The sequence below is a fragment of the Colletotrichum gloeosporioides genome (genome assembly GCF_011800055.1).
Source record: "Colletotrichum gloeosporioides strain Lc1 chromosome Unknown consensus_28, whole genome shotgun sequence".
Taxonomy (NCBI): domain Eukaryota; kingdom Fungi; phylum Ascomycota; class Sordariomycetes; order Glomerellales; family Glomerellaceae; genus Colletotrichum; species Colletotrichum gloeosporioides.
Window position 1 is genome coordinate 474178 of NW_025544673.1, and position 19475 is coordinate 493652.

General features: G+C 51.3%; 4 protein-coding genes across 4 annotated transcripts; 2 read left to right on the plus strand and 2 right to left on the minus strand.

Moving 5' to 3' along the window:
• Nucleotides 1-6521: 6521 nt before the first annotated feature.
• On the plus strand, nucleotides 6522-8906 carry GCG54_00012037 (uncharacterized protein; the record flags this gene model as incomplete). Its single annotated transcript, XM_045411925.1, has 5 exons — nucleotides 6522-6977; nucleotides 7055-7177; nucleotides 7226-7341; nucleotides 7391-7961; nucleotides 8019-8906. 5 exons carry the CDS (start codon nucleotides 6522-6524, stop codon nucleotides 8904-8906), a joined length of 2154 nt encoding a protein of 717 aa, XP_045266798.1.
• Nucleotides 8907-9949: 1043 nt separating this feature from the next.
• On the minus strand, nucleotides 9950-12465 carry GCG54_00012038 (uncharacterized protein; the record flags this gene model as incomplete). Its single annotated transcript, XM_045411926.1, has 2 exons — nucleotides 9950-12202; nucleotides 12283-12465. 2 exons carry the CDS (start codon nucleotides 12463-12465, stop codon nucleotides 9950-9952), a joined length of 2436 nt encoding a protein of 811 aa, XP_045266799.1.
• A 532-nt stretch (nucleotides 12466-12997) lies between these two features.
• GCG54_00012039 (tRNA (uracil-O(2)-)-methyltransferase) lies at nucleotides 12998-14539 on the plus strand (the record flags this gene model as incomplete). The annotated part of the gene is made up of 1 exon (XM_045411927.1): nucleotides 12998-14539. The coding sequence occupies one exon, from the start codon at nucleotides 12998-13000 to the stop codon at nucleotides 14537-14539; it is 1542 nt and encodes a 513-aa protein (XP_045266800.1).
• A 197-nt stretch (nucleotides 14540-14736) lies between these two features.
• On the minus strand, nucleotides 14737-15914 carry GCG54_00012040 (Nitronate monooxygenase; the record flags this gene model as incomplete). Its single annotated transcript, XM_045411928.1, has 2 exons — nucleotides 14737-15680; nucleotides 15791-15914. The coding sequence occupies 2 exons, from the start codon at nucleotides 15912-15914 to the stop codon at nucleotides 14737-14739; spliced, it is 1068 nt and encodes a 355-aa protein (XP_045266801.1).
• Between the last annotated feature and the right edge of the window lie 3561 nt (nucleotides 15915-19475).

Here is a 19475-nt window from a genome sequence, read left to right on the forward strand (position 1 = left end):
TTGAGAGGGACTCGAGTCGCATCCTTGCATCTCGTTCGGGGAACAAAACGAGGCCAAAAAAATCCAACTACTGCCACTCCAATTGGTCAGGGACCGGGGGAGTGTTGATGGACGGTATTGGATCGGCAGACGCTAAGTCCCTGCAGGAACAACGAGCTGGACAAGCAAGAGAACAGATTTGGTCAAGGGCCTCTCAAATGGGTCCAGACATGTCTCGTGTGTTTTAACACAATTCGTTTTTTTTTTTCGACAATAGAAAATGTAGTACAATTTACAGCATGCAACCCGCCAGACCACTTGCAATTATCAGATGATCAAGCAATCGCATATATCAGGTAGCAGCAAATCATAGTACACAAGTCGTTGAATACACGCGGGTGGCGAGAAAACAGCCTCAATTGCGGGCGTGAGTCAAATTCCCCACCGTTAGGCAGACTCGCGGCCCGGTAACCAATGAGGTATGACTTCTCCGTGGACGCGGGAGAGAGGGAATAGCGACACGGAATAGGTAGCGTGCCCCTAACCAGCGGCGTGTAGCAGTGGGAATCGCTGGGGGGACTAAACTGCATTGGGAAACATTTTTCGAGCGTAAAAATGGAAGGAACGATGGGGACTGCTTTGGTGAACATGGGCGAATGGCCTCGTTCATTGGGCGATACGGAAGGGGGGAGAGAACTTTAATTCGAGGCTGGCTGGCTGTGGGCATGGCCGGAGAGCGGCTTTTGCGCTGTTCCTTTGCGGCGAGGGGGAAAGACACGGCAGGCAGGCCAGGCAGCACCAATACCCTTTTTGTCTGGGGTTTCTCTTACACGCCATTGGTCGAGGCGACGGCGGCGATGAAGGTGGGATATGGGGGCCGGAACCAGCCTCGTAGGATTCCATGTTTTATTTGGGGTGCGAGCCTCGTGGGTTGTGCCGTCATTGTACGGAGAAAGGTGCATAGCTCGTCGCGCGTATGGCGTGTGTTGAGGGTGGGGTAGCACACTTCTCTTTGCCTGGTAGTTCAAAGTTCTGACCCCTGATTCACCTCTCTCTCTGCCGCGCCGTATTTTTGGGTGTGTACCCTACTGTTGAAAGGGCGTGTATCCGTATGGGTGTGGTCTCCTCTGCGCGCGGCGCGGGAGCTCGGGAGACCTGATACGGAATAAGTTGGCACACGCGGGTATGGTTTATGGGACGTGGTGGGAATTGTTGAAGAATCTGAGACAGATGGCGGTAGGTGGCTCTAGCTTTCTTGCCTTGCACCCTGTCTCTGCATATCCCTACGGTTGGGTCGTCGGGTCTCTCTTACTCTTCCTGGGATGGAGGTCGAAGAAGCAAGTAATTTTGATGGGGTTTTGGCGAGCTAGGGAGGGGAGGGGGAAGAAGAGGCATGTCTTCCCGAGAGCTATGGAGACAGGGATTGCTGTGGTCTGTGAGGAGGGAGCTTACGGGCATGGGGGGAGCAACGATACATGGGGTGATTGATTGAATTGGGGATAAGCACGGATTACCAGACGTCCTTTACTCTTTTCCTCTGCGTTTCGCCTCGGGTCGTCGCGATTGATTGAATTCTGACAGGAGTGGTGGTCTTTTTTCGGCTGGCATGGCACGGGGCGAATGGTGGTCGTTGAATTGTGAACTTTTGATGTTGGTGGGGAAGACACTGAGCACGAGATGCGATGATGAGATGGGATGTTTCTAAGAATAGAACTGTTTTTAGGTGAGGCGGCGGGTGGTGGCCGGGCGGCGGAAGGAGCTTTTTTCGCTTGACGGACGAACAGGGCGTGTGGAGACCGGGGTTGTCACTGGCGTGTGGTGTTCATTTGGAGAAGGGAAAAGCGGGGTTATCGCGGCAGTCTCCCTCTCTCTCAGAGTGTCACATGGAGATGAGCTCGGAGGGTCGGAGGGTGGCGCTTGTACTGGGAATAGGCGAGATAGCGCGGGTTGGCTGTCTCTCTCTCCCGTCCCGCGGAACCTGTCTTGAATAACTAGCGTTGGGGTCTAAAAATGTACACACAGTTTTCGCCGGTAGATGGGCTTGTGGTTGCAGTTTTGTTCATGTACGGGACTTTGTTTCTTTTTTGGTTTCTTTGGTCGTGTGTGCGTGTGTGTGGTTGGGCGTTTGAAGAAAGATGACGATGATTGATGATGGGGGTGGGGGGGGAATAGTGCTGTGCATGAGTGGCATGCATGGCGCTTCTTTTTTGCTGGCGTGCCGGGAGACGGAGGCACCCCGGGGAAACGTGTCAGATGTCAGATACTAGCCCTGGCCGTCGGGGGACAAGGCGATTGTGGGTTTCTGTTTGGGCCGCCGGGTTGCTTTCCCATCAGGATTGAAGAAAGTCCGATGGGGGGCCATTTTTGGCGTTCGGGATGGATGAGTGAGATTCTGCGGCCGGGGGAGGGGGTTGAAGGGGGGGAAGGGGTGACTGCTTGTTGTTTCCATGGGGAAATATCACGGTTCGGTGTGGGAAAGTTTAGGACTCTGAGAGAGGGCAGTTTGGCGCGTTCTGCTATTGTGGAGGGTTGGGTGAGAATCTCATTGCAGAGACGGACCGCAGCAAAGACAAGCCCAGTGCGAGTGTTTCTTTTTGGGTTTGGAGCACAGCCCGACACGGTATTAGTGGATTAGACGACGGACGCGGGAAGGCGCAGGCAAGCGCAGCAAGCGCAAGCGCGGCGTCTGTCGCGCGGGTGTAGTACGATTAGGTAAGTTAGGGTGGGCGTGGTCATGATCTGAGCAGCCAGCGTAGCCGGGCTTAACGCTAGGGCTTTGCGCAGCCCAAGTATGTCAGGTGCATCATGTGCGTCTGTGGTTGAGTGTCTCTTGGCTGCTGTGCTTTCCTGTGTCACCACCTAATTGACCTATGTTTTGGAATGGGGGAGAGGGGGCGTGCATCTACAGAATGCGGCTGCTGCAACAGCATCGTAATTTGAGCATCGACAGGCCAGGTCCATGTAACACGAAGCTGTCAAGGTTGAAGATGAGATGAAAGCCAACCGGGGGTTGCTTTGCAGATTCCAGGATTGGAGCGAGGTGGGATTGACCAGGCTCGAGGTAAATTCGTGAATTTGGGGAATTGTTTGCACTATTTTGCGCTGCAAAATGTACGTATGTATCCCCCAAAAAGCAAAGCCTCGGAATGCATCTTCGTAGATCATCAAAATGTTGTCAAGCTGTGAAACTAGCGGGAAAAGACACACATGTTGCAAGCCCCGGGTTTATTTTCTGCCCAACGCTAAAAGTCCCCCCTCATCCTTGTCTAGCTGTGAATGTGACGATTGAATGATGCGCTTTTCACAGGGGCCCCGGGGGACCAATTTTACGTAGGCGAAGCAGAATAAGCACACAATACGTAGGTAGCTGAGAAGCCATGTCTTGGGAGATGGGATGAGGGGACCTACGATTCCGGTTGGTGGGTTTGGCATGGTTTCTTTTTCATCTTCCTGTCGCTGCCCGTCTGGCGGTGGGTTAGGTAGCCAAGGTCAGCTCTTTGCTCGCCAGAGGATTCTCGGTAACACGGCTGCAGATTACGGGCTGATCCCTGAGCAGTCGGGGAGTGCACTGAGTGAAAGGCAATCACATCAGACGTTTAGACATCAAAGACAGGACCAAGGCGGTCTTGGGGCCTGGGGGTGGTTCCCGAGCATCGTGACGGGAAGGATGAAGTTCGGTTCGGCTGCGGTTTTGGCGGGCCATCGTTGACGGCCGGGGTGGGGGTTCCGTTAGGCCCCGGAGCCAAGCTCCAAGTAACGAGCCAACCCCATCGGGTCATATGCTAACGCGAGGGGGCGGCGAAGGCGAGAAGGCAGCAAGACACGATCATATCACGAAACCTTGCCCGGCTGAATGAATATGCCATTGCAAGCAAACAAACAGGTTGCTGAAGCACAAGGAATGGTTCCCGGGATCGTGTTGCGCGGGAGGGCGGCACGGGAGGGGACGCGAGAATCCTCTCGGGCAGAATCGATGTTTGGCCTCATTCTGGGGGGTTTGGCTTGTTTTTGTTTGCTTGCACCCCGTATCCGAGATTCCAGATCCCCCGTCAATCAACCTCACGGTCGGTTCTGCCTGGAGTGGAATCCCGGGCAAACTTGGATGAGGCCCCCCCGGTGGCTACGCTGTGGGGACCTGAACCTTCGGACTTTGTCTCACATGTTACGGAAACCACGCCGTACTCACAAACATACGATTTTTCTCCAGTCAATAGCTGAAGGATTCCTGTAATTGCGAAGCAAGCTGAAGTAGAATTGGGGTAGAACTTCCCGAGAGAGAAAGAAGGAAGCAAAAGAAGCGGGCACTTGTTTGGTTGAGCATGTCTTTGGTGGATGGATGGATGCTGCCGCTTGGCCGGTAGTGGTTTGTTTTGGGGTCCAAAAAAAGAGTCTCGGGTCTAATGCGGCCGGATATGCAGCGGTCGTCCGCGGCGCCCCGGCTCCGGCTGCTTATTTTTGTTGGAACGTGTGTATGTGTGTGTGTGTGTGTGTTCCTGTCTTGGCTGCAGTTGTCTTCGCAGCTTTCGGTGTGCAAGGTAGGCAGCGAGAGGTAGACGGAGGAATCCATGGGCGTGGGAAATGCAATGCGGCTGGCTGATTACGGCGGCACGGCAAGGGCTTCTGGTTTGCTTGGTAGGGGAGGGAAATCTGCATGTCTCGCTTTCAGGTTAGCAGCGATCGATCGGGTCGTAGGGGAGAATAATGACAGCCCCAGGTTTGGTGTCTCTTGGGGACTTTTGGGGAGAGCTGAGGACGCATGTCCCTGTTTTTTGGAATGCTACCCAGTTGCTGCATTGCATTGGGTTAGTTCTAAATCGGGTTTTACACCGACCTGGCGATGCATCTGGCAGGGCGATGAAGGGCAGGTCGTTGCGAGCGCTTGTGTAGACGTTTGAATTGGTCGAGAGTGCAAATGCTCAAGGTCACCAACAAGACGATGGAAGTTGTCGCACCCCACCACACACACACACACACACACACACACACACACACACACTCGCTCACGAGATCAGGTTGCCGTTGCGCCCCATGATTCTGTTGATGGCGGCAGGAAACAAAATAGGGATGGATGTTTGTTGCAATTCCCGTCCCTGTGACGATTCAGCCCGGGGTCTGGCCCAAGGTTCCAGGTCGAAGAATGTAGGTGCCTGGCCCGGACGAGGTTTCATCGAGGCATGGAATCGCATCACCACGGCCTGGGGATAATGATCACTCGCATCGAGGTTACACCGGCCGGCATGGGTATGTGGCTTGGGGATAGATTTGACCCATTGCGCCAGCCCCTCGCTCCCCTGGTTTTGGGGACTGCGCTTGGGAGGAACGAACCGCGGGCTCGTGGTTCATGGCCATGAGGCGGGCATGGTGTGTCGACATTGTGGCAACATGGCATGGGGTGGCACAAAATAGGATTATGGGGTTGCGGGTGGGAATGAGATGCTGGCCAGGACAAACCGTGGGGTCGGTCCTGTAATGGTTTTGAGTTGTGAGGTGAGATGTGGCTGGTTTGGCGGCTGTTCTGGGCTGTGAGGTGAGTGAGATTGAGGCTCAGTTCTTTGGGTTTATGATGGACCAGGAGGTGTATGACAGTGCCATGATCGGCGTGCTATGTGATGGTGAAGGAATGGATGAGGCGTGTACCAAAGTACCAAGTCAAAATGGCGGCGGATGACGGAACCCAGCAAAGATGGCGATGCCGGTGCTGGAACAGAGCAATCGCCGTTGTCTCGCGGGGAAAGGGCCGTCGGGAGGATTCGGTGAAATTTGCATCGGCCTGAGCTGTGATCGGCTGCGGACGAGAGCAAGGTTTAGGACGATGGTGGAGAGGAGTGTTTTGCGCGGTATGAAGCTGAGGGCGAGCTGCTTTCTTTGCGACAAGACAGCGAAGACATAGCATGTTGTTTCCGAATCATCATGGGATAACCCGGCTGTAGCTGTATGATCTGTCGCAAGGTAAATGACGATCAGAGAAAGAAAAGCAAGCAAGCAAACAATCATGAGACGAATCCCAGGGCTTTGGGAGGGATGAGGACGCTGAAACTGGCCGCTAGCTTGGGCCCTGGTCGGCGGCGGGTGCCGACAGTTCAGCCACACCGCACTCTACGGCCACACGGGCCATGGTGGGGTCGCCCATTTACGGCGGACCGCGTCGCGTCGCGCCTTTGACCTGCGACCTCACGATTGAACCTCGGTGATAGTAGACGTCCTCAACGGCTTGCCGACGTCGACTACGACCTCGTCGAGAGCACTTGAGGTCGGCTACTTGATCTTGTCTGCACGGCTCTGCACTAACAAGGAGATGAGCACATTATCGACTTCGCCACAGTAGTTGTCGCTTTGCCGATTTCGGCTCACCGATAGCATCTCTCCAGGCATCGTGAGTACCATGTCCCAGTCACCACGTGACCTCTGGAAGACCTTCGCTGAGAGAGAGCCTCGCATTGAGGCTCAGGCTCTATCACTCAAGGGATCTCACCAGTCTTCTATGTCGTGGACCATGCTACCTTGAAACTAACTGATCCTCCCAGACTCTAGCCATCCTCAGCATGGCGCCCAACCAGCTGCCCAGGGTCCGTTCGGCGGAAGCGTCCATCGAGAAGGGTCGTTCAGCCTATGCAGACCAGCGTTTCCGCGTTGCACTGGAGCACTTCACACTCGTCGCAGGAAACTGTCCCTGCTCATCACCCTCGTCATCTTCTTCAGCTGGTCGGGGCAACTCAAGCAGCGCATCTGAAACTCAGCAACGTCGCCGCCGGGAACGATGCACATGTCGAGACTTTGGTCAGGCTGCTGCCCTTGCCCGCCGAGAAAGGGGTGCTGTTTACGCGGAGGCAACGAAGGAGTGCAAATGCGGCGCTGAGAAGACCTGGGGAAAGTGTCATCGCGAGGGCCATGTGCAGGCGCTGGACTACCGAGCTGCGTGCTTTGAGAAGATGGGGAATCTTGAGAAGGCCAGGAAAGATGCGGAATGGCTGCTGGAGATTGCGCCGAGGAGGTTGGAGGTATGCTTTGTCTGGCTTTCATTGTGCCCTTGCGGTGCTTTCTTAGCTATGACAACAACGTGACTGACATTACTCAGGGGTACATGAGACTCGGCAAGATTTACAGACTTGAAAAGAAACCGGAGTTGGCTTGGGCGATATGGACTGCTGGTGTTGATGCTGGCCAAAGAGAGGGTCTTGCCGGGACAACAAAGTACCAGGTATGTCTGCCAAACTCCAGGTACTGAAACTATACTGACAGGTGCAAGCAACTATGCAAAATTCGGGAACCATTACACAAACACTTCTGCCGCAAAGATCCTCTGGATCTCCCGTCAGAGCTGGTCGAGAGCATATTCTCCTACTTCGAGTTCATCGAGTTATGGTACGCAAGAACCGTTCCTCTCCACATACTGTGATTCTAACCTAGCTAGCCGCTTCTCGGGTGTCTGTAAACGCTGGGAAACCTTCTTCGACACCCATCCCTACATTTGGAGAGAACTCCACTTCAGAGTCACAAATACTCAAAAGCCCCCTCGCGTAAGCTTCATGAAGACGCTGCGCAAACGCACCGCCGGCCGCGCACGCAGTCTCATCATACCCAACGCCCACACCTTCCAGCTCAACCAGTCGAAATGGATATCGCTCATTCAGACCACGAATCCACAGACGACAAGTCGGTTGGAGCTGGGCGGTATCCGACGCAACATGGACGGCGACTGGGGGTATAAGCTACCTCCCAAGCCGCCCTTCTTCGAGGGCCTATCTCACCTCAAGTTCAACTTTCACCACACTCACTCAGAGTACACCGGCAGAGGCGGACCGCAAGACTTCGTCAGGCAATTTGTCGAGCGCGCAAAGGATAACCTGCAGAGTCTCACGTTGATTAGCATGTATCTAAATGACCTCAACTGGCCTGAAATGCCCCGTCTCAAGATCCTACAACTTACAGGCCCACTGAATAATACCCTGTCAAACCTTACCACGGAACGTCGAATAAACCCCGTGAGTCTTCTTGGCCTCACGCATCCTTACTCACACTAATGAAAACCCCCTTTTTAGTTCGCACTCGCCAGAGCAACCCCGAACCTGCAGCAACTCTACCTCGACAACTGCGGCGTCTTCACCGACCTCGACTCCCTCTCCCCGCCAGAGGACTGCTGGTCCCTTTGGCGCCATCTCCAAGTCATCCGCCTCGGCACGACACGAAGCGGCCTCTCCATGGGGAACAAACGCCACTTCCCCCCCCTCCACCCGTCCTCCTTCCGCGTCTTCGAAGCCCGCGCCACGCACCAGGGGAACCACGGCGACTGGCTCCCGCAGCAGCTGCCGCTCGACTACTCTGGATACGCCGAGGCCTCCGCGTCGCCCACCGCGCAGGACGACAAGCTCGACCTCGTCACGTACCCCAACCTCGAGCGCTTCTGGATGCCCAAGCTGCCGCTGAGCGTCGACCTCGCCACCGTCCTCCTCGAGCCGGCCATCCGCTCCGGCCGCCTGCGCGAGGTCGGCCTCTGCTGGCGTCAGGACCCGGGCCAGTACTTCCCCGCGGCGCTCGACTTCCTGCGCGGCGCGGCCTCCGTGCGCACCCTCGGCTTCTTCGACTTCGACTTCGAGTCCCACGAGGCGCTCACCCGCGACGCCGCGCACCGCGGCGCGAACCCCAACGACCTGCTCTTCGGCTTCCTGGAGTCTTTCCCGAACCTCGAGGTGCTCGAGCTGCACTCCTCCCTCTGCGAGCCGGCGCGCATCGGCGCGGTGATTGAGAGGGTCGTGAAGCTCGGCCGGCGGCTGCGGAGGGTGTACCAGCGGGCGCTGACGGGCGTGCTGATGGACCAGCTGAGGGCGTTTTGCGAGGCGCACGGCGTGGAGCTGGTGTATGGGAGCTGGGAGGCGGCGTTTCCTGTGCCGTTGGAGGATGCTGAGCCGGTTGAGGCGGCGGCGTACTGAAGATGTTTTCGTAGATTCCATCCCTTTCCTCGGCGTCCTGCATGCTAGTAGTGTATGGGTATACAGATGAATAATGAGATACGGACGGAATGGCGCAACTGCTCGCGCCCGCTGCACTTTTAAGTAACTTGCCCTTTGTTCTCTTCCAACAAGTACTCGGTCGGGTGGCCGAGGGGTGCTGATGCAACAAAGGGAGTTGGCGGCGTTGATATTGCGCGGTTGATTCTGATTCTTATGCGTCCCTTCCGATCCTCGGCCCTTTCGCGAGGTCAAATTATCGCGGCTAGATTGAAGGATCATTACCAGCCCACCTCCCCGGTAACATCCTTAACTTGAAGAAGCATCAAGTGGCCTGGACGATAACAAAAACTAAGATTTTGCGTTACGTTTCCCTCTTCTCAACTTTCCCGTGCCGGTTTAGTGATCGTTTACCACACAAGGCTCCCAACCCATTACCCATTACCCAGCATCGTATCAACTCACGTCGTCTAGAGAAACATAACGAGAAACTTTGAGCACCAGGAAAATAGGTGAACAAGCAAAAAAACGGACATGTTAGATTAAATGATCCAAGCTCCGCGCGACTGAACAAGACGACACACACATACACGCGCGCTTCGCTCGCTCAGTGCTCGCTACCTGAAAGTAAACAAATCGTGGGTGTGGGGTACTACAACTCTGGCATGTCGGTGGTGGCCCGATTCAAAACAAGGCCACACACCGTCCATGACACAAAAGCAAAAATCACTGAATCCTCCCTTCCTCCAGCTCTGCCTGCCTGCCTGCCTGCCCTTTCAACTTGCGGCGTTATCCAAGCCCCAGTTCGTCGCTCTCCCGGCTTTCCCGTTTTCTCTAACGCCGTTGTGGGGGAATTATCCCAAGCTCCCATGATATCTTGAATCCTCCTTTGGAAAACAAACAGAAGACAACAGAGTTCTATTATAAGTGATAGTGATATGGGCAATCTGATTTGAACCCTGGTATTCGTATATAAGTATGAAGCGGGGGAAAAGGAAGGTGGTAATGATTCGGTGTTTTTAATATCACCGCGCGGGTGAAGGGGGAACGGCAACGTTGCCCGAGATGAGGCTTTCCATCTCCCAGGGGCTAAGCGTGCTTCTCCTCCTCGATTGGACTTTGCTGACGCGTCTGTCGCGCTTCCGCTTGGGAGAGCGGAGTTGTTGCTCTTCCTCCTGCGGCAGGTCGCGCTTGACGGGGTCCAGATCTTGCTTTGATTCTGAGACGGCTTCGGGTTGCTCCGGCTCAGGTGGAACGGCGACGATGGTCTCTGGCGGCGGGGGAGGCATGGCTCGAGGTGTCGCCTGTTGCGACGGCGGCGCCGCGACCGCCTTAATCGCGCCTCCGCGAGCGGCCTTGAGCTTTGCGCGGACGCGGGCAGCGTCGGCCTCGCGCTCCGAAGCGGCGAGCTTTGCGGCGATAGTGGCCATGGTCAGAGGGCTTTGTTGGGGTTGAGGCTCTGCTGGGCGAGGGAGAGGCAGACGTGAGGGAACGCGGCGCAACGGCGTTCGGGCCGGCGTCGCCTTTGTGCTGTTCGTTTGCGTGGCGGGCCCTGGGGGCGGACCGTCGTTGCTTTCGTTGCTCTCCTGCGAGACTGTACGGATGGCGGCGGTTGGAGAGCGCGGCTCCGCGGGGGCGGACGGTGGCTGCGCGGTTGCAAGATGAGGCGGCTTTGGGAGCTTGCGAACTGTGGGCGTCTGGTTCACGGCAGAGGGTGGAGACTCTGCGGGAGTCTTAAGCGGTGCACCGTTGTGGGTGGATTCGGAATCGACAGAGGTGGCCGAGGTGACGCGAGAGCAATCCTCGACAGGGTAAGAGGGCTTTTGAGGCGAGCGCGGGAGCTGGGTGCGGTGTGGTGGAGGCTTGGGTGCGACTGCCTCGACGGCGCGGATCTCCCAGGTCTTTTCTTCAGTGATCGTGGTAAAGTCACCCGGCTTTTCGCGGCGAGCCCGAACATCGCGGTTGCCAGCCGAGGAAGAGTCCTTCAGGGGGCTCAATTGAGGAGCAGGAGGGAGAGGAGGGGAGCTGACGTATGCGGCAGACTGCTGGAGGATCTCGACATTAGGTTCCTCGACATCGAGCTCCTCAACGTCGACGTCCTCAAAAATGCTAGACTCATAGTCGCTTCGGTCATCTTCGAGGTCATCGTACTGAACCTCTCTGAAGTTGTTGTTGTACTGTTCAGGCGCAGGAACAAGATGAAGAGACTCGACTCTTTGCTCAACTCTCTGAGGTTGAGGGCAAGGAGACTCAGGCATCTCCTCGTCGTCCTCGTCTTCTTCTTCCTCCTCCTCTTCCTGGTCCTGGTCTTCCTCGTCGAAGTCGGCGGTACACTCCTCCTTGACACAGGAGAGCTCGTGCTCGTGCATGTCTACGCCGCCGTGCTGAGTCTCCTCGACATTGCGCACACGAACGGGGCTGAGACGAAGACCCATCTTCAACTCCTCCATATTGACAGGCTTGCCGTCAACAGCCATACGCCGACGCCAGCCGTCGATGAGGTGGACAGCCTCTTGCCAACGGTTCTCCATCTTGACCCAACCAGCACGCAGGCGGGCAATCTCCTCTTCACGGACTTCGACTTCCTCAATAGGGGCAAATGAAGGGTTCGTGAGAATCGATCTAAGGTGCTCAAGAATGGCATCAAGCTCCGTAGCCATGTCCTCGGCCGTAGGCAAAGCGACTGCATGACCGTCACCTTGGGTGGTCCGAACATCGCAGCCGCTCATCTCGCGCAGCCGCTGTGTGGTTCGTCGCACAATGCCAAGCAGAGACTCATTCTCTTCGCTGAGGTTGCGCGAAAGCTCTGTGAGGAACTCATTCGTTTCGCTTCGCAAGTCATAGCTGGAGTCCTCGGTGTTGGTTGTCCTGCCACCGCGCTTGGGCGATATCTTATCCTCGCCCTCGCCGGCGGTGACGGTGATGACTGTGACCGCAGAGCTCTTTGCCGCGCCGCGAGGACGGCCAGCGTCTCCGAGTTGCTTCTTCAGGCCGTCAATCTGGCGATCGCGACGGCGGACTTCCGTCGCGCACGAGGCACGTGTCTGGGCTACAAGGGTCTTGGCGCGGGCAACCTCGTCCTTGAGGCCGCGGACAGCAGCGTCTGCCGATTTGAGCTGGGTTCGCAATGCGGTTTCGGTAGCCTCGCTGATGTCGACCTTGCGCTGGGCTTCTGTGTGCTTCTCCGAGAGGCGTGCAATGTCGTCCGTGTATCGCAGGTTCTCGGCTCGGATGGTTCGCAGCGTGGTCGAGAGGTTCTCGCGGTGCTCGGCGTCGCGCTTTAGGATGGGAAAACAAACATCGTCTCAGTTGGGAATCTTCAAAGGTAGTCTTTCAAAAGGGACGAGGGCACACGCACGTCTCGGCGCAAGATCAAATCATTGACTATGCTCATGATCTTGCCCATGGTGGCCTCCGTGCCGCCCGGATTGTCGTCCGGGTCGGCGAAGTTGATAGTCTGGCCATCGCGGAGCAGTCCCCGCGAGAGCAGCTGGTTGTTGATGTACAGGGACGCTGTACGCAGATTGTCGTTGTCTGCCATTATGATGGACGTGTCTCTCGGCGAGACGAGGATGCTATTTGTGTGTTCCCTTGTTTAAGGCATGCGGATAGGAGTAATGGGTCTGTGGCTCGTGGGCTGTCGCTGGAGTAAACAAAATGAGGCAGGAAATGTCATCGATGGAGAAGGTATCGCGGAATGGCGTCTGCCGAGTTGCAAGCTTATGCAGGACGAGAGACGGACCAGGACCTTTTCAGGGTGGTCTGCAAGGGCGAGTTTTCGGATCGTGTAGTGTATTTTGGTTCGTTGCCATGTCACCCCCACCTCGCAAAGTAAACAAAAAATTACCACACTCGCAGCAGCCAACACACAACGTCACATGGGTCCTGGCCGCGACCCTGCGGGGCTAACCGCGAACCGCCTAGCGCCATTTCTACACATTCATGCGATAGCGCCCGAGTCACAATTCTGCCTCCCGATCACACTCAAAAGGTCTCATTATATCGAGCCATATTCCTTCTTCTCAGCCTGCAGCCCAGGAAACCGAACCCAATTCCGTCACTACATAGGTGCCATGGCTTTCGACCCGACGGCACTTGGCCCCTCAGCGGAGCCAGCCATTCACGATCTTTCGGGCGAGATATGGCATCCCTTGTTCCGGCACGAGTGCGCCTTTGGGCCCGATGTCTTTGAGGATGTTATGATGAACCTGGTCAAGAACCCAAACATCAACTCGAGCTGGCTCTTCCGCGCAGACATCCTCAATGACACCGACCCGGGATGGGTGCCCGAACCCCTCCCCACCTCCTCTGATCTCCCCGATCAACAGCAGGGTGTCGCCGCCGCCGCACAAGCTGTGCAGCAGCCTGTCCCCGTTGCCTTCAAGGATTTCCGCAACGACCGTGTTCTTGTGCGGAGGCTGATCCCGCGAAACACCCGCCGGGACGATCCCCTGGAGCAGACGTGCGTCTTTGCCTCCAGCACCCCAGATGCGACGGGTGTGGACGCCAACGCCGGCGCCGCGGGGACCAGGTCCCTGGTCGTCTACCTTCCCCACGCTTCCTCCCTAGACGCCCTTCCGTTCTACCACCCCAAGGTCCGGGGCGTTGCGCATCTCCACGAGTGGGACGCTGCGCGAGCCGTCGGTACCGTCTCCATCCACTACTTGTTCTTTGACGAGGCAGACTTTGCCGTCGAGAAGCTGGTGCGGACAGCGCGCATGCTGCTGTCGGTCTTGTACAAGCATGGCCAGGGACGAGTCGCTGGCTACAAGAAGCGAGTGCATCACGACGTCGTCATCCCCCAGGCGCGATTCCAAGATCGCTACGCAGAGCTCAAGCTCAAGTACGCTAGGGATCTTGTGGAGAGCTGGGCAGAGACGACTGATCCTTCCAAGCACGTATTTGAGGACTTGGGAATCGCTGCGTTTCTGATCGAGTTGTGGGCCGAGATGTACAAAGACAAGCCGTTCCCTGGCTTCGTGGATATCGGCTGTGGCAACGGCCTCCTTGTTTACATCCTCATACAGGAAGGTTACTCTGGCTGGGGCTTTGATGCGAGAGCAAGAAAGTCCTGGGCCAAGTACAACACCGTGCAGTCGGGGAAGGACTCCCTACAGAGACTTGTGCTTCTCCCCGACGTCGTGTCTAGGCCCTCTTGCGCCGATGGCGAGGAGTCTGTCATCGACCTCTCGCAAACTCACAACGGCGCGTTTCCCAAAGGCACCTTCATCGTCTCGAACCACGCGGACGAGCTGACTCCATGGACCCCTATTTTGGCAACTCTCTCCGAGAGCCCCTTCATCATGATTCCCTGCTGCAGTCACACCTTGGGAGGCCAGAAACACCGCGCTCCACTGCCGCGAGACAAGACCAAGTCGCAGTCAACTTATTCTTGTCTCGTGGACTGGGCGGCTTGCATCGCTGAAGATTGTGGCTGGGTCGTTGAGACTGAGATGCTCCGCATTCCGAGCACGAGGAACACGGCCATGTTGGGACGGAACCGGACACGGGATGTCGAGGAGGTTGATATCGACGGAGTGTTGGCCAAGTATGGCGGGACAGGGGGCTACTTTGAGAGCGCGGCAAAGTTGACGAAAACCGAAAAGGGGCATTAGGCGATGTAGACATAGAAGTAAAGTCAACCACAAAAGTGATACCCCTCGCAATGACTAATTTGGGTTTCTTTATTGAGTATGAATGAACTATGGTGAAGTAGGTATTCTAGCATTCTTGGTATTTTTCACCCTCGTCTGCCAGGAGTGAGCGTGGATTGTCTCGCAATCCATGTTTTCTTCCTCTCTTATCTGCCTACTCAAATCAATCCGGCCAACTCCTGAATCCTCTTCCTCGCCGCCTCCCTGACTTCAACGACAACCTCACCCGCCGGCTTGATCTCATTGATGAGCCCAACTCCGGCACCCGACCACTTACCAATCATCTTCTTGCCCTCATCCTCACTCCACCCGGTCTTCAACCTCTCCCGGCTTTCCTCGACTGTTGCCGTCTTACCTCCAAGCACGTGGTACTCACGATGAATGTCCCCAGCAATCGCCCGACCGTCATACCCCGGCTTCCAAAGCTTACTGTCCACCAACTTATCATGAAAATCGTGCTTCCACGTACTCACGCCGCCATCCTTCGTATTCACGAGCAGCTCCTTGTGCAACTGCGCCGACATGGCCTCGTTCGTCGCCACGAACCGCGTGCCCATGACAACGCCCTCGGCCCCCAGCGCATAAGCCGCAGAAACACCCGCACCCTCCACAATACCACCCGCCGCGACAACCGCAACCTCCCTAGACGCGAACTCGGACGCGAGCATCGCCTTGATCTCAGGAACCAATGCGACGACACCGCAACCCCTCGAGAACTGGTGCCCGCCCGCGTCAACGCCCTGGGCAACGAGCACATCCGCCCCGTCGGCCGCCGCCTCGCGCGCCGCAGCCACGTTGCCGACCTGCACGAAGGCCTTGATGCCCGCCTCCCGCAGCGCCGGGATGATCTGCGCGTGCGGCTTCAAGTCCTCGTTCGGCGCGAAGAGCCACGCGGCCGCGACGCGGTGGCGGGCGAGGATGGGGAGGACGTTGGCGGCGAAGAGCCCCGCCGTCTCGTGGGAGGTGATGAAGCCCACGCCCAGCGGGAGAGGCTGGTCGTCGGCGGTGGTGGAGAGCAGGGAGCGGGCCTGGGTGAGGGCGGCGTCCATGTCCCTCATCTGGGCGGAGGATTCGGAGAAGTCGAAGCCCGCGGCGATGAAACCTGTTGCTTGGTCAGTAGTGTTTTCCGTTGGTGGGTACAAGAGACAATTTGTCTTTGAAGGGAGGTTGACGATGCGGTTTCCGTGGGTGTTTTTGTGAGTGTTTACTTACCGATCCCACCGGCCTTGTGGACCTCGGTCGCCAGAGATGCGCCGGCTGCCCCGAGCATGGGCGCGCTGATGATGACGGGCGCCTTGGCGTGGGGAAACCAGCTTCTCAGCTTGGAGGGTGCCATTTTTGCTTTTCCTGTTGTGCGTGCAGTTGCGGCGCTGAATCCGCAGGTCTGTGATGATCCGGAGAGTGAGACACGACTATTTGGAAATCCCGTTGCTTTTGGGATATGTCTCTTTCGGCGGGGGTTGTTGACAATGGCAGAAAGGGATGAGGATGAACGGGTGGAGGGGAGGAGGATGGGTAAGACACGCTTAGAAGAGGGTCGAGTCGCTGTGGCTGCTGACGAGATGGCCGTGTTGAGGCTCCGCGGAGATGGTCGCATTGTAGCGGCAGAAGGTTGGTCAGCAAGAACCTCGGGTGCTTTTACGGCTTGCTGAGATGGGAATATGGGACGGACGCGGGGCCCTTTAACTGTCTCCGGTGGCGCGGGGTGGGGCGCCGGGATTAAACTGCCGCTGCGGCCCGCATGCCGCTGTTCCCGCCGGCTTCGTCATCAGGCCCACGGCGTTGGTCATCTTCAAGTTGGGGGATGCAATCCTTCTTGATTCACCCGCTGGAACATTGACCAAGATCTTTTTATTTGGTAGGGTGCATGTGTAGGTCATAGTTCTTGCCGTGGCTGGAAACAGGACATGGGTGTAGCTAGAGTAATTTCCGACTTTGTTAAGGAGCTTTGCGGAGCACTGGAGTCCGCATCTCTCCACATCAAACGACCTTGGTGACCACTCATAGCCTGGGGAAGCGGTTAACACCTCAGCTTACCCCCCCGCAAAAGTTCATCTTACCCCTCCCCACCTTTCTCAAATTAGGTAGTTTATACCTATAGAAGTTACTTATAAGTTTATAAAAGTAATACTAGTCTATTCTTATTTATAGAGGGCTAATATATAAATTATAATCTAAATATAGTTAGACTATATTTTAATTATATCTAAAAAAGTCCTTAAACTTATTTCTATTTAGTTTTAAAAAAGTTTTAAATCCTACTTAGGTTTTATCCTATCTACTATTTCCTTCTTATTAGCCTTAAAGGCTAAAACTAAACTTAGTAGTAGTAGTAATAAGGTAGTATTAAAATATATTATAATTACTAATCTTATTATTAAACTTAATAGTAATAAGAAGGTAATTATAAACTAAGCTAATTAACTCTATAATCTTATATTAATTACTCTAGAAGTTATACTTCTTAATATCTTAATTTAATTATATTAGGATTATATTCTAATTAGGAAGTATTTATAGAGGGAAAACTTATTAAAGTTAGCTAAATATTAGTTATATAACTTATTCTTCTTAAAACTAAAAAGCTTAAAAGTAGCTTACTTATATAACTTAGAGGTATATAGTAACTAGCTATTAATACCTCTCTTATTAGTAGAGGTAACTTTAGAAAGCTATATAGGCTTAGGAATAAGCTAAATTATATTAGTACTATATTTAAAATATATTTTTATAAGGGAATATACTTTAAGCTTTAAGTTTTAAAAACCTAACTAATTAGTAATCTCTTTATTATAAGTAGCTAACTACTACTAAAAAGCAGTATTTATAGTAACCTTTTTAGTTTTAAAGTCTACTTTAGCTTTTATAATATACTATTAAGGTATAAACTTAAGAGAAAGTAGCTATAGATACTTTTTAGCTTATTTAATTATATTAGAAATATATTATAATTATATTTCTATTAAGTAGCTATACTTTTTACTTCTTTAAGTTTATTAAGGTAGTAGTCTAATTAAACTTAGTAGATATAAAGAGTAACTTAGAGGACTACTAATATAAGAAAGTAGTATAGCTCTTATTAAACTCCTAAGTATTAACTTAAGAGTTTATATACTACTTTTATAAGACTACTAAATTATATTTTATTAGTAATCTAATTATAATTAAGTAAGGTTCCTATTAGTTTTCACTTATAAAGGAAAGCTACTTTCTTAATACTAAATAGATAGCTACTAATACTTTTCTAATTATTAATAAGGTTAATTAAAAGCTTAATACTACTTTCCTTTTTACTATAGATTAAAGAGTAATAATAGTAAAGAGTAACTAAATCCTTAAATTTTTACTATATAAATTATATTAGAATTATATTCTAATTAAGATAGAGAATAATATAAACTATATTAAAGTAAAGAATAAGCTATAGAGGATTATTATTATAGTTCTAATAGTAGAATACCTTACCTAAATAGAGTATAATCTACTTTTAACTTTAGTAAACTTAGAATATTAATATATTCTAATTATATCTAGATTATAATTTAGTTAGGTTTTACTTATATTCTAAAGAGGGTTAATATCTATAGGATATATCTCTACTAAGGGGGGGGTAGTAATAAAATAAGTAGTTTATAAGTTATACTACTATATAAAGTTTAACTATTAAATTATATTAGAATTAAGTTTAAAACTTAAATTTAAAAGAATATAAAAAGGGAATAAAAATATATATACTAATAAGGTAAATATATAGCTTTTAGTTAGCTTAAAGTGAATACTACTAGCTATTATAAAGGTATTATCTAGGGAAAAAAAAAAGAAGATAGAGGGGTTAAGAGAGGGATAAAAATAGAAATTTAGAATAGTTTATATATAAGGTAATTAGTTTATATACTAAAAGTAGTACTTCTACTTATTACTTACTTCTAATTAGCTTAGATTATCTATTAATCTATTTTAGTAGGTAATACTTATTACTATTAAGGGTACCTCTTTCTAATTTAATTAAATATATAAAGTTAGGAAAGATAGAGAAATACCTTATACTACTTACTTCTTATTATATTTCTAATTTCTTAAAAAACTCTTCTATTTATTAGTAAATTATAATACTATCCTAGTTATATCCTATTTAAATTATAATTAACCCTTAGAACCTCTTCTATTTTTAATAAACTATACTTACTCTAAAAGCTTTATTTTATAGTAATATACCTATAGTAAAATACTAAAGTTTTTAATATAATAATTAAAGAGATTATAAACTAAGTTTATATCCCTTTACTTTAATATATATTATAAATATAATACTAATATAATTAACTTAGTCCTAATATTATAAATAATATCTTAAACTTAAGTAATATCTAAACTAATAGCTAGTATTTATAATAAATAAGTATAGCTATATATATATCTAATTAGGGGAAGTTTTTTATTAATTTCTAAAACACTATAATAATAAGGTTTTCACTCTCTATATATAGCAAGTAGGTATACCTTTATAATAGCTATCTAGCTATAGTTCTAATATATTCCTATTATAATTAGGCTTACTTTATAGATTAGTTAACCTTAGCTTAATATATAAAAGACTTTTATTAGGTTATCTATATTATTAATTATTAAAGTATACTAAGTTAGTAGCAAATTATAGAGATAAAAGGTATATATTAGTATCCTATCTTAATTAGATTATAATTAACTAGTAAATAAACTTTTATTAAATACTATTAGATAATCTATCTAAATTAGGACTACTTATAGATAATCTTCCTAATATAGACCTAAGTAATACTAAAGACTTATTATTATTATTATTATTATTATTAAGTATTTTAGATATAATAGGTATAAAAATAAGAATATATAAATAAACAATCTCAGTAATACCTAA